This window comes from Pararge aegeria, chromosome 3, assembly GCF_905163445.1.
Source record: "Pararge aegeria chromosome 3, ilParAegt1.1, whole genome shotgun sequence".
NCBI lineage: Eukaryota > Metazoa > Arthropoda > Insecta > Lepidoptera > Nymphalidae > Pararge > Pararge aegeria.
In genome coordinates, this window is record NC_053182.1 from 19452586 (window position 1) to 19465493 (window position 12908).

At 37.6% G+C, this 12908-nt stretch overlaps 1 protein-coding gene across 7 annotated transcripts in view; it reads left to right on the top strand.

Moving 5' to 3' along the window:
* Positions 1-12503, top strand: part of LOC120637087 (SUN domain-containing ossification factor) — a 117186-nt gene extending 104683 nt beyond the window's left edge. For 2 of the 7 annotated variants that reach the window (XM_039908715.1, XM_039908718.1), the window contains exons 2-4: positions 390-714; positions 6666-8724; positions 9082-12503. In XM_039908715.1, coding sequence (XP_039764649.1) covers positions 623-714; positions 6666-8724; positions 9082-10098 — 3168 coding nt within the window. In that variant the 5' untranslated portion in view covers positions 390-622 and the 3' untranslated portion in view covers positions 10099-12503. Of the gene's footprint in view, positions 1-241; positions 715-6665; positions 8725-9081 lie in introns of all 7 variants that reach the window. The other 5 variants (XM_039908719.1, XM_039908721.1, XM_039908720.1 and 2 more) reach the window with 4 other exon arrangements.
* Positions 12504-12908: the final 405 nt, after the last annotated feature.

The following is a 12908-nucleotide window of genomic DNA, read 5'->3' on the forward strand; positions in this document are numbered from 1 at the left end:
ATTGATTGCGCAGTGCAATTATATTTTAAATGTCTAATGAGCAATCTGCAGACGTGAATGCTAAATAAAAAAGTTTCCTTAAAGGCATAGACTATAGGTGTGTTTGCAAATGTGCCGGAGGATGGGCCATAGTGATTTAGGCGATTTATTTCCTTTGAGACAGGGAAACATTGACGTTTATACAGCCGGTAATCGTAAAAATATTATTTTTGTTTATTTAAATCTATTAACCGCATTACAGTACAGCCTAGGAAAAGAGCAATAAACCAATATTTCACCGTAGTACAGCAATTGTTTTACTATCAGATTTATTCCTGCTGAGCAGGCAAAGATTGTCAACTATACAGCCTATATTATAAACGAGTTTTATTTATGATGTGATGTTAAAGATTTCCCATCAACGCGACAGACAGATAATAAATTATTTAGCCGACTTTAAAGCGCGTATTATATTCTGCTTACAAAAGTGCAAGTGGATCTGTGATAAGCTTGATTCGCACTGGTGAAAAGTGACATAAAGGTGCGTGTACACTACGCGCGCGGGTCGCTGACGGGCGAGACGTGTGTGTGGCGTGTCGTGATAGGCGCGCAGCGTCGCCAATGCGGCGGCGGCGCGGGCGCGATGTCGCCGCCGCGGGCGCTGCTGGCGGCGCTGCTGCTGTGTCAACTGCTGTCGTACGGTGGCCACCAAGGACTCACCAAGATATTCTACACGTAAGTAGAAGAACCAGAGTTACCGACATAGCTCAGCGAGTCGCGAAGCTGAAGTGGCAATGGGCGGGGCACATAGCTCGGAGAACTTGGGGTCTTAAGGTGTTGGACGGCGACTCCGCACCGGTAAACGCAGTGTCGGTCGGCCCCCAACGAGGTGAACAGATGACATCAGTCGAGTCGCTGGGAGCCGCTGGAGGCAAGCGACCTATGTCCAGCTTAGTCGCCACGTACGTCACCCCGGGGGACGAGGTGGTGTAGCGGCAACCGTATTCTTATCTGCCGTGGTGACGCCACACGAGTCACGACACGGAACGGCCACCAAATTGTGCCATCAATCTTGCTTAGGTTTCTGTTTTTTTCTTTCTGTGCGTGAAGGCCAACTGCTGAAAATGGGCTTGCCAATGATGGGCGGACCTAGAGAGAAATACACACTTTCTAACTAAAATTAATTTCATTTATTTATTACATTTATAACTTTCCTAGCAATTTCTAGCAAAGACGTACACCTGTATGTTCGACTAATACTATAATTTACGGCTAAAAAACTGCAATAGCGTGTGTTGAGGTATGCTAACTGACACTGTCACGGTCTATTAAAAGAACGTGAGGCGCGTGTGCGTGTTCAACCTGTCGATATCTTGTTTATTGTTCAAATTCTTCGATTTACGGACATCAGTAAATAAATAACTAATTAAAGTAAGCAGTTTGTTTTGTTGCCCGATTTCCCCCTTCTGCGGAAATTTCTCTAAACTAAGCTCCATACTCGGTGCGGACTTCGGTCCATCGCAACCAAAGTATCATTACTTCCTTAGTTGTTGCTCGCGGTATTCTACTGTGTTTGTTTAAAAATTTTATGGGAAGCGTTTGGTATACTGGGATTAAAAGTAGCCTATGATACTCTAGATCAGGTGTAATATCCACTAAAGTCCCGGTCCTTGCATTTGAAAACAGGCATCACGACAGGCTTTATGGCACGCTTTTTAAAACGATAAAAAATGTATTCAATAAAACATTCAATTTTAAATATGTAGATTTCAATACAAAATTGAAGTTTAGTGATTGGGCTACAGTAGGCATATACAAAAGTAGGGATAGGCTCTATGAGCTGTATGAGGAAAAACAGTATAATAAGACGCCAACTTTCCTCGAACGCGTCAAAACTTACTCTAAAATATTTAAAAAGGTTGGTGTCCTAGCAAAATCTCTTCATATAAAAGAGATAATAATGAAATCTGACAACAAAATACAAGCAACCTGGAAAATTGTTAATAACGAGTCTGGAAAAACAAAACCTCGTGATATAAGACTTTGAGGTAACGGTGATAATAAAATAACCTCTTACGCGGAGATTGCAAGTGCTTTTGAATTTTTTTTTAGCTATTTACAACATGTATGTACCAAACGAATTTGCTGATTGCCGAAACGAAAATGCTGATTTTTTTGAAATGTGGAAAACCATTTCCTCTAAACAAAGCAACACTTCATAGGCCATGCATGGAGCACGTCCTGCAACATGCCGCCCTGTTGTTGTCCATCAATTTGAGGCGTAGGTGTTAAGCCTTATGTGTCTGTAATTACACCAGCACCACCACGCCCTTCAGACCGGAACACAGCATAGCAACAATGCTGCTTAGCGGCAGAAATAAGCATGGCGATAGGACTTCCCCGGACGAGCTCTGTTAAAGAAGCTCCACTACTACCACAACTTACTCTGTTTACAACTTTATTCCGATCTGCCGTCACCACGACTAAAATTAAATTATTGTGTTTAGTTTAAAAGATATTTAGAATCAACTAGTAACTATACAAAATTAGACGGCCGACTGGCGCAGTGGGCAGCGACCCTGCTTTCTGAGGCCAAGGTCGTGGGTTCGATTCCCACAACTGGAAAATGTTTGTGTGATAAACATAAGTGTTTTCCAGTGTCTGGGTGTTTATCTATATATTATAAGTATTTATGTATATTATTCATAAAAATATTCATTAGTCATCTTAGTTCCCATATCACAAGCTACGCTTACTTTGGGGCTAGATGGCGATGTGTGTATTGTCGAAGTATATTTATTTATATAAAAAAAAAAATGTAAGATATATTTTTGGTAACCAATATACCACATGTATACCACATACAGGATAATTTTGTTTTCAGTGCGGATATTTTAATATGTCATACATGAACCAAATTTATGAACATATATATATATATATTTTTTATGTTTTGCTTAACGGTTACAAAAGATTAGTCCCCGGAAAAGATAATTATTGGCACCCTACAATAGCTCTCAGCTGTTGAACTTGCGATCAACGTTCTAGCACTCGGTCCGGTAATTCCATAAAATAAAGCATAATAATAACGTAAACAATAAAACGTGAAAACCCATGCATGCCACACATTACGATGTATTTTTTTAATCCACTACAAGTAAGCCCATGACTGCAATCTCACCTGGGCTATTATTTATTTACGTAGATACCTATTACGAGTAGCCATAATGTTTATTTCATGCTCGGACATGGTAAAAAAAAATATATGAAAAATTTAATGGAATTACGTTCTATTACCGTTACCGAACCACCAAAAAAAAATCCGCAGTGGTTTCAAAATTATCCTGTATATATATATGTATATATATATTTTCATTAACTATAGGACAGCGCTTGACGACAATCATGCCCGTTAGAAAGCAATGATGAGGTCTAGGTTGGAGCACGCTTGCCTAGAAAAAGCCTATTCACTCTAGCCTTGAAGGTACCCAAATTATATGTGATAGGAAACAGTTGATGGTTCCACATCTTAGCGGTACGTATCAGAAATGTGGATAAATAACGTTTCGTGCGTGTTGATGGAATTTCGACCACATAAGGATGCCATCGCTAGGTGTCTCGCTGTTCTGTGGTAGAACGGGGAATGAGGATAACGATTGTGAAGTTCCTGAGCACACTCACCGAAGTAAATCCGGTAAAAAACCGATAAACAGGCAACATTGCGTCGAATTATTGTTTAAATCTTTGAATAGCTTCGTCAATATGCAAGAAATGCGTAATGCCCACATTCCCACATGAGACCAATCTTCTCAATTGACGCACTGATTGTCTCAATTGGTACAAATCTAAATAGCTTGTCATGTTTTATAGCAAATTGGACCCTAAAGTGTCACATCTTTGTTATTTTTACGTTCACTTCATTTTTTTTTTGTTTTTAGAAAGACATTATATTTAGGTGTAATTCTACTGATATTTTTAAGTTGTGTATTCTTATATAAGAAAAGTAAGTAATTATTTAAATCGGTTATCTTTTGACGGCGTTAGGTCGTCCCCTCTCCCAAAAGAACTGAGCTTAATTTCGGGATAAAAAGCATCCTATATTACTTCTAATACCTTCAGGAATATGTGTACAAAGTTTCATGATGATCGGTTCAGTAGTTTTTGCGTGAAAGCGTAACAAACAAACTTACATTCACATTTATGATATTAGTAGGGAAGTAGGGACTATAGGATATTAGAGGTCAGTTAAAGCAAATAATAGCGATAGTTTTAACGACATCCCTATGACAGTGTGTGACGCTGTGATCTTAACGAGTGGAGGTTCCGGTTTCGGAAGGGGCATTATGAAAAATCATCATCATCATTACAGCCACCGTGGGTAATGACCCTCTGACACGGCACGGGTCTCTTCCTTTTATCAGAAGTGTTTAGGCTGTAGTCCACCACGCTGGCCCAGTGCCAGTGGATTGAGCCAGCGTGGTGGAATTGGGCTTCACACACCTTCGGGAACATTATGGAGAATTCTTAGGGTTTCCTCGCGATATTTTCCTTCACAGTTGAAGCAAGTGATATTTTCATTGCTTAAAACGCACATCCAGTGGCGTGCATTTCATACATGCACAAAAGCACTGCATACCCTAAAATTGCTATATAACTCGTATAGCAGGAGGATTTTTGCCGTTTTATGCAATTTTCCTGCTGTATGCATACCCTGGGAAGAAACCAAGTGCACGCCACTGCGCACATCTATCTATCTCCTATAAATATATAAAAGAGAAAGTGTGTGGGTATGTTCCGTATAGGCTCCGAAACGGCTGGACCGATTTCAATGAAACTTTCAGGGAATCTCCGGATTGACCTGGCGAGTAATCCTGTAAAGTTTGGCGACGATCGGAGCACTTCTATTTTTTAACTGTCAAGTACAGCTTTCATTTACTATGATGATATTCTATTGTTGGGCGTACATGGGTGTAGATAATGATCTTCACCCGCTCGAGAAGAGAATAGAAGAGAATGAATACGGAGAGAAATAAATAATTTAATATATTATGAGAATTGAATTAAAAATTTAATGATGTAAGTTTATTGTTTAAATAAAATAAAGCAAAATCTTGCCCGGCGAAGCGGGCTGGGTACGCTAGTCACTTAAAGATACAGTTGCGTGCTTGGATTAGCTTCTTTCACAGCTTTGTGTGTGTTTGTGGACACGTTAATTTTATCCCCTGGCAGAAGATACAATCAGGGGATATAATTTTTATCCCCTCGTCTATGCTAGCCGTGCTGGGTGGTCTTTAAACGCTTTTGTGGAGTGCGGTTATTATTCCCGCCCACGATTCATGGAAAAAAAAAATAAAAAAAAAAAACACGCTGAACCTAAATAAATAGTTATAAACCGGGCGTGGATTCCCTAGAATATGAAGCCTATAGGTACTTCGGACCCTATCCGGAAAACCGGCTTACTGGCATTCCAGCATAGTTTAATCGAAATATACGATTATTGCAAGTTTAAATTGTAGCGAAATAATATTTGCTGCAACAGCTCGCGCTGCTAGGAAATAGCTACTAAATCTGAATTTAAACATGTCGTCATAATCGAGATTTATAGCCAATATATTTTCTGTATCCTGAAAATATATATGGAAAGATTAGAATTGTTTATGGAATTTGAAATAAAAGTTACATATACATTACGATCGAAAGTCATATAATCCGGATAGCCGTTTAGTCAGAAATATGTTCAAGAATAACATACATTTCTGACTAAACGGTATTTATCGCTGTGAAGACCTACACAGATTATGAATAGTTTAAGTTTTTAGTTATAAGAAGTGCTACCTACTTGAATAAATATATTTTTGACTTTGACTTTTAACTTGATGTTTTTCTTCACATTTAAAGCATACGATATTAAATTGCTTAAATTAAAAACGCATTTAACTCCGAAAAGTTTGAGGCGCGTCCGGGATCGAACTCGGTCCCCCCGAAAGGGTAGCCGAAGCCTTACCCACTAGGCTAACACCGCTATATTTTATAACAAATTATTACTCCATTAAGTTGTTATTCATATTGTTAAAAGGCGTTGCATGTGTATCTAATGAATAGATAAATAAATAAACAGAGTAGTAGGCAAACCATGTTAATTTATAGATTTTTCAATTAAATCAATTTGTTCATGTAGTGCTAGTTTCCGTTCAAGTGAGCTATAATCTATTACGCGCTTGTAATTTCATTTTAATCGAAGCCGGCATTGCTTAGCGAATCGTTGGTTTATAATGAAATTACGAATTTTAGCGTCACAGATTGATTAAATCAGTAATTTTGTGAAGTTTTCAAGATATTTAGATTCTTGCACTTTCTCTTTAAACTTTTGTGGGTATAAAGTAGCAAAGCATACAGGTTTTTCGTATTATAGTAACCTATACCGGTTTTTTTCGCTTAATAGGTATCGGAGTGCTATACTTGGTGGGTAAGGCTTTGCCCCTTTAGTTGTTACTAGCCGCCAGCTTTACCCCCAGGTAAGCAGTCTTACCCAGTTAAGAAATTGATCTATAGCGCGAAATTGAACCGCAATCTGCATTGTAGCTTTTAACGTAATAAAAACACACACTTACTTCGCTCCGTCAGCGACAAAGATCATCAGTTATGATTATTACAAAAACTCATACTGTTCTCTTCTTCTCTTTCAGGTTACCTGACACGGGGCAACCTCCAATATTCATCTCGCTAGCAGAAAACGCGAATTTGGATCTAAGAACTCCAGAGGAGCTTTTGTTCGCCAACGAATCAGAAAAACACAATGAAACAACAAGTTTTGTCATAGCCGACAGTACAGACGAAGAAGATGAAGAAAAAGAAGGCAAAGTTACCGAAAAAGTAAGCACGGAACCTCGACTCGTAGTCAAAGCAAAGCCTATTCAAGATAGACAGCCAGAAGATTTACCTCAAACTACCCCTGCTCCGCAAGATGTGGAACTCGTAGAAGAATCTCAAACGGAAGAAGCACTCGAAGAAAACATTCCAATTAAACAAGAAACCCCACAAGAAGATATACCCTCTTTCTCGGAGTGGGCGCAAAAACAATTAGCCGAGGCCGAAAAGAAAGACACCGTGCTGAACCATTCAAGTCAACCTAGTCATAGTAATACGAATTTCAGCAGCAAAAACACTAAATTAAGATCAAAAAATTATGCTTCGCCCGCGTGTGGCGCCAAAGTTGTAGCCGTAAACCCTGAGGCCGGTTCAGCCAGCTCTATCTTATCTCCAAACAGAGATGAGTATATGCTCAACACCTGCAACAGTCGCATTTGGTTCGTAGTGGAGCTTTGTGAAGCTGTGCAAGCACAGAAGATCGAAATAGCAAACTTTGAGCTGTTTTCGTCAACGCCCAAAGACATCGCTGTGGGTTTCAGCGATCGATTTCCCGTTCGGGAATGGGCCAGCGTCGGACAGTTTACCGCTCAAGACATGAGAGACGTACAAAGCTTCGATTTGTACCCGCAAATATTCGGTAAATTTATCAGGGTTGAATTATTATCACATCACGGATCGGAACACTATTGCCCTATTTCTTTATTCAAAGTATACGGCACTTCCGAATTCGAAGTGTTAGAGAAAGAAAGCTCTCAACACTCTGCCCATATAGATGAGGATGAAGAGGATGAGATAATAGACGTTCCTGATGTACCTGCCGCCGAAGCGGAACCGTCTAAGAATCTATTCGGTTCCGCTCGAGATGCCGTGATGTCCATTATGAAGAAAGCTGCTCAAGCATTAGTTAAGACAGAAGTTCCTAATAACGTTTCCAGTGAACACAATGATACATCTACAGACAATATGTACAAAAAGTGTTGCTCACCAAGCCATATAATAGTGTGTGATAATTGTAGTGAAACGCTTTACAATGATGTATATGAACTGCTTAGTTGCAGTTCGAATAGGTTGACTAATTTAGTGCGTCAAGTTTTTCTAAGAGACACTCTAAAGTGCACAAGTGTATGTCAGAACTATGGTTTAGATTTTAAAAGTACAAAGACTGTAGAGTTTGGAGATGAACGCGCGGCGTATGTAAACTCTTTCTTCCCGCCTAAGTATATTGCAGCCTTATGCAATATTCTCGCGATTAAAGAGAAAAAAGTGGTATTAAACACTAGTTTCGAAACTGAAATGAACGTAACCTCTAATATAACTGTAGATGAGTCGCCGCAGAAGCTTAATAGTGAAACGAACTCTGAACAAGAACTAAAACTAGTTCCGATTAAAGATAATGATACGGATGATAAAATAAATGAAACCGTTCAACCAGATGATAAAACAATTGTGCCTGAACAAAAAAATGAGCATGCTCCTATAGAGTTACCTAAAGATGACAAAGATAAAAGAGATATTAGCATAGAAGACTCTCAAACAATTGTTGAAGAGCTACAGCCTTTGCCAGAACCGCAAGTAGACCCTACACCTCAAGAAAAATATGCGGAAGAGAAAAGTGATAATGAAAACCTAGACAGTCCAAAGATTGAAATAAAAAATGGAAAAGATATAACCGTGGATAAACCAAAGGATACCGTGAATGTAGGCGATGATATTATCGATCAAGTAATAATTGAATCGGAGAGTTTTATATCTGAATTGGATCAAATGGCGGTTGATCCAACTCCAGCCGGTGCTCATGCTGCGTTAAATCAGAACCAGGCACAAGCAAGTCTTCAGAAAGAATCAGTATTTTTGAGATTATCAAATAGAGTGAAGGTGAGTTAGTTATAATATTTATTTACAATACCTTTTATGATATCAACCGCAGCCTATTATTAAAATGTATACATATAATGACCATCTTTAAAGAGTGCCCATTTGAAATCTCGAAAATGTAATTTTTTCGTTATCACCAAAGCTTTTTACAGCCCTGTGTGGACCTTATCTTGGACAAGCAAATTTTTCTATCGAATGCAATCAGAAGCCGCTGAAGTTGTAATTTTTTCTTTCCAAAGTATTTAACAGTATTATAATAATAAGCACTATGTCAAGTAATCTTACTAACGATTTTTTTTTTAAAGGTACTTGAGAAGTTTAGTTCATAATAATAAACGTATATTTTCTTAATTTCAGACACTAGAAAGGAACATGTCTCTATCGGGACAATACCTTGAAGAGTTGAGTCGAAGGTACAAAAAGCAAGTGGAAGAAATGCAAAAGTCATTTGAAAAGACAATACAACAAATGTCAGAGGAAAGGAGAAAGAGCACTGAGCGCGAACAGAAATACTTAGAACAGATGACACTGCTACAAGATAAGCTTGCACAAATGACTATAACACTAGAAATATTAATGGAGGAAAGCAATACATGGTTCGGTACTCTAACATTCTTTAAATTTGTTATTTACCAGTCTATAATTATTGTCATAGCATTTTATTATATATCGAAGAAAAAGAAACCAGAATCTATTCTAGTACCTATTCCAAAGAAGACAAAGAAAAAACAGGATAAGTTTCGAAGGAAATCGGTGGAAGGTGTAAGCGGGCATGCGACTCCGTCTGCTAAACAGAGGAGACCAAGTGAAGAAGCGTTCCAGATCGTGAGGCATTCGGACGAAATAGAAAAGGATCTGGATGCTGGAGAATGGCAAGTTGCTAGAAAGAATAGGAGAAGAAAAATCTCCATGATAGTTCACAGAAATACTGAAGCTGAAGCTAAACATAATGCAATATCTAATGATTGTGTAATGGAGTTACAAGAAAACCCAATAACGTTGGATGAGGCGGAATTTTTCGCCCCCGTATCGGAACCAAAAGAGTTTATTGAGAATAAAGTAAAAGAGTTACCAAAAACTAATAATGGATTCTTCAATAATCTACGAACGAAAACCATGAAGACCCGGCGACTGTCCTCGCCAGCATTTTTAAGAACGTTCAACCGTCAAAGCAGTAGGAGTACACCGAGTCCAGTAGTAAGGACTTTGGAGCCTATTTTTAATGGAAAACTAAGTAAAAAAGCAGCATCCGAATCACCAACCGGTAGCCTCTGGTCAGAATCCACAGATATCTCACAAAATGGACACCAAGATAGTGAAAGTGGAGGGAAAAAGAAGAAGAGTTTTAAAAATATATTGAAAAAAGTATTTTAAGAACTTGACCCTAATTCACTTTTCACCTTTTAACCTGTGACGTTAAAATCGTAACCAAGCTCAAAACGTTTTACTAACTATGTAATATTACTATCAAGTCAGACTGAGAAAAGGCAATGTCGTATCACCGTACAGCCTCAGACTTTTAAATTGTCTTCAACTTTTTTTTTAATTAAATGACTTGCTGCTCTAGATTCTACGGTAGTTGATTTTATAGTTGTTCAATAACATTTGTGAGTGTGTTACGATTTAAATGTCAGAGTATAAAGATGGAAACTCACTTGTAACAAGCGATGTATGTACAGTTACATAAAATCATAGGATTATTTTTATATAGAGACGTTTTTTACGGTTACTATCTTCATTGTTTTCTAATACCGAAACTCTATCATGCTCTGTGCTCTACCATTTATTTTATAAAAGTGGGATTTAAAGCTGCTTCCCTATGCTGGTTGGAAGTGCTAAGGAAATATATAGTATTTCATTAGCCAAAGTAAAATGGATCTAAGTTTTGAAAGTCATAAGTATATTTTTTCCTCTCATTTTTATTTTCCAAACAACACTAGGAGGGCTGTCTCTAGATATTTAATCGTACTTGATGGCTCATGCAAAGTAAATAAGGTCCATTGAATTCAATTTATGGACGCCATTTTGACGCTGTAATACGAGTGTCCAAGGAATTAAATTTTGAATGACTAAACACACTATATTGTTACGACGTACCAACCCTTCTGGCGCAGTAGTGAGCGTAGTGGTTTCTAAGTTGAGGTCCCAGGGTCAGTTTGGTAATTTATAGTTTCTGAATTTTCTCCGGTCTGGTATGGTGGGATGCTTCGGCTGTGGTTTTTTGTCACCCTACCGACCAAACGTGATTAGGGGTATATGTTTCATATATCTGCCGTAAGCTTAAGGTTAGCCCGCTAACATCTTAGACTGCTTAATCACATAAAAGAGTCGCGTTTTGTGTTATAAGTGTGTTTCCAACGTAAGGGCCCTTGACTATTTGTGTTGTATATAAATGTCACTGCTTAATTAATTAATTAATCATGTAACTATATATGTTTATCAAACTGTTGTTATAATATTTAAATTATTGTATAAAGTATTTTGTGTTGATGTTTAGTACTTATCTATAGTGTTCTATAGATATACGAATTGTGATAAATTAGGATGCCTAATGCTATTTCGTTTTTTAGGGTTACGTAGCCAAATTAATGAGTTTCTTTATAATTTGGTCATTGCCATCTGTCTGTGCGGCGCAGCAAAAGAGTTCCTAGTGTTTATGTAATTAAGTTTAAAATTAAATGGCAATGTATCCGCTTTTAATAATTGTTATTTGAATTTTAAAAAATACAAACAAACTTCATTTCTCTGATGGTTGGAAATAAAAATAATGTTTATCAAGGTTGTAGATCACCCGTTTTCTAAACTATAGGGGGTTTGGGAAACCAACGTGGCATAAAGTCGGTTTATAACTATTTCAACGTTATGTCATGTTTATTTGTAAGGCCTTTAAAAAAAGTAGTAATACATAATAAAACAAATTATGCAAAACGCAAAGGTATGAAAACAGTATAATTTTAACTATAAGTACCTCAAATGGAGAGTTCATTTCGATGTTTTTAAATCATAATAATATTTCTTGACTAAGAAATATTTTTCATTAAGTAAACTTACATTTTTAAAGTTAAATAAATCTTGAATTCTGTAGGTAATTAAGGTTTAAAAGGTCAATAGATATACTTATTTCATATTCGTTTTATTCGATAACAACGTATAAGGTTTGACTTAGCGGTCCAACATCATCATGTCAAACAATGTACGTCCACTGTTGGACATAGATCCTTTTTACGGCGTTCCAAATACCACAGTATGGCTTGTGCCGCTTGGGTCCGTCGGCTCCTGCAAAAAGTGGTTGTCAAAGAAAAACTGAGTCTAAACTTTTAGACCATATTTAAAAGAAATCCTTTAGAATGGTTTTCGTCGGAAATGGAATCTAGGACTTTAACATAGAACAGTTACAATGCATACTGTTAAGCCTTAAGTCGTCAAAAACCACTATAATATCAAGTTTATTGACCGTCTAATCCCTAAGTTAACTTGAAATTAATTTAAAACGTAACACCCTAGTTACTTAATCTGTCAAATATAATTTCGAAGTGGTCAAATTTGAAGTTTGTTCGCAATATAAAAAAGGTACAGTTTTTTTTTAACTTTACCATAATATATGCACAATTCACCATGTATGCTTTTTTTATATGAACGTGGCTACGGAACCCAGCGCGGGGGCGCGACTCCCGCTTGACGGTTTTTTTTATTTTGCTACAATGCCAGTATACTATTCGTTACGGACAGTGGACGCTAGTCCGAGGAAACAAAGAAATGGCATTAAATGCATAATTTTATTTCTTGTCGTTTTATTTAAATAAAATCCTATTAGGGCCACCGCAAATAGCCAACTGTTTCGGTTCGCTGATCTTTTGACTTAAGAAGTTGAAGAAACACTTTATTGCACGTATAACATACAGGAAAATAAACAGTAAGGAGTATACAGTACACAAAGTAGACATGCAAAGGCGGCCTTATTGCTGCAAGCAATTTCTTACAGGCAACATTAGTAGACTTACAGCAAAAGAACGGGATAGTGCCAAGAGTGTGACATAGTTGCTTAAGTATGAAAATAAGAGTAACAGTACGGGGAATGCTTATACAGTTTTATTTAAAGTAATAGTACTAAGCAGATGCTGCACCTTATGGCAAGTGGAAAACAGTCGCCTATATACAGAGCAACAGTTCGCAGGGTATACAAG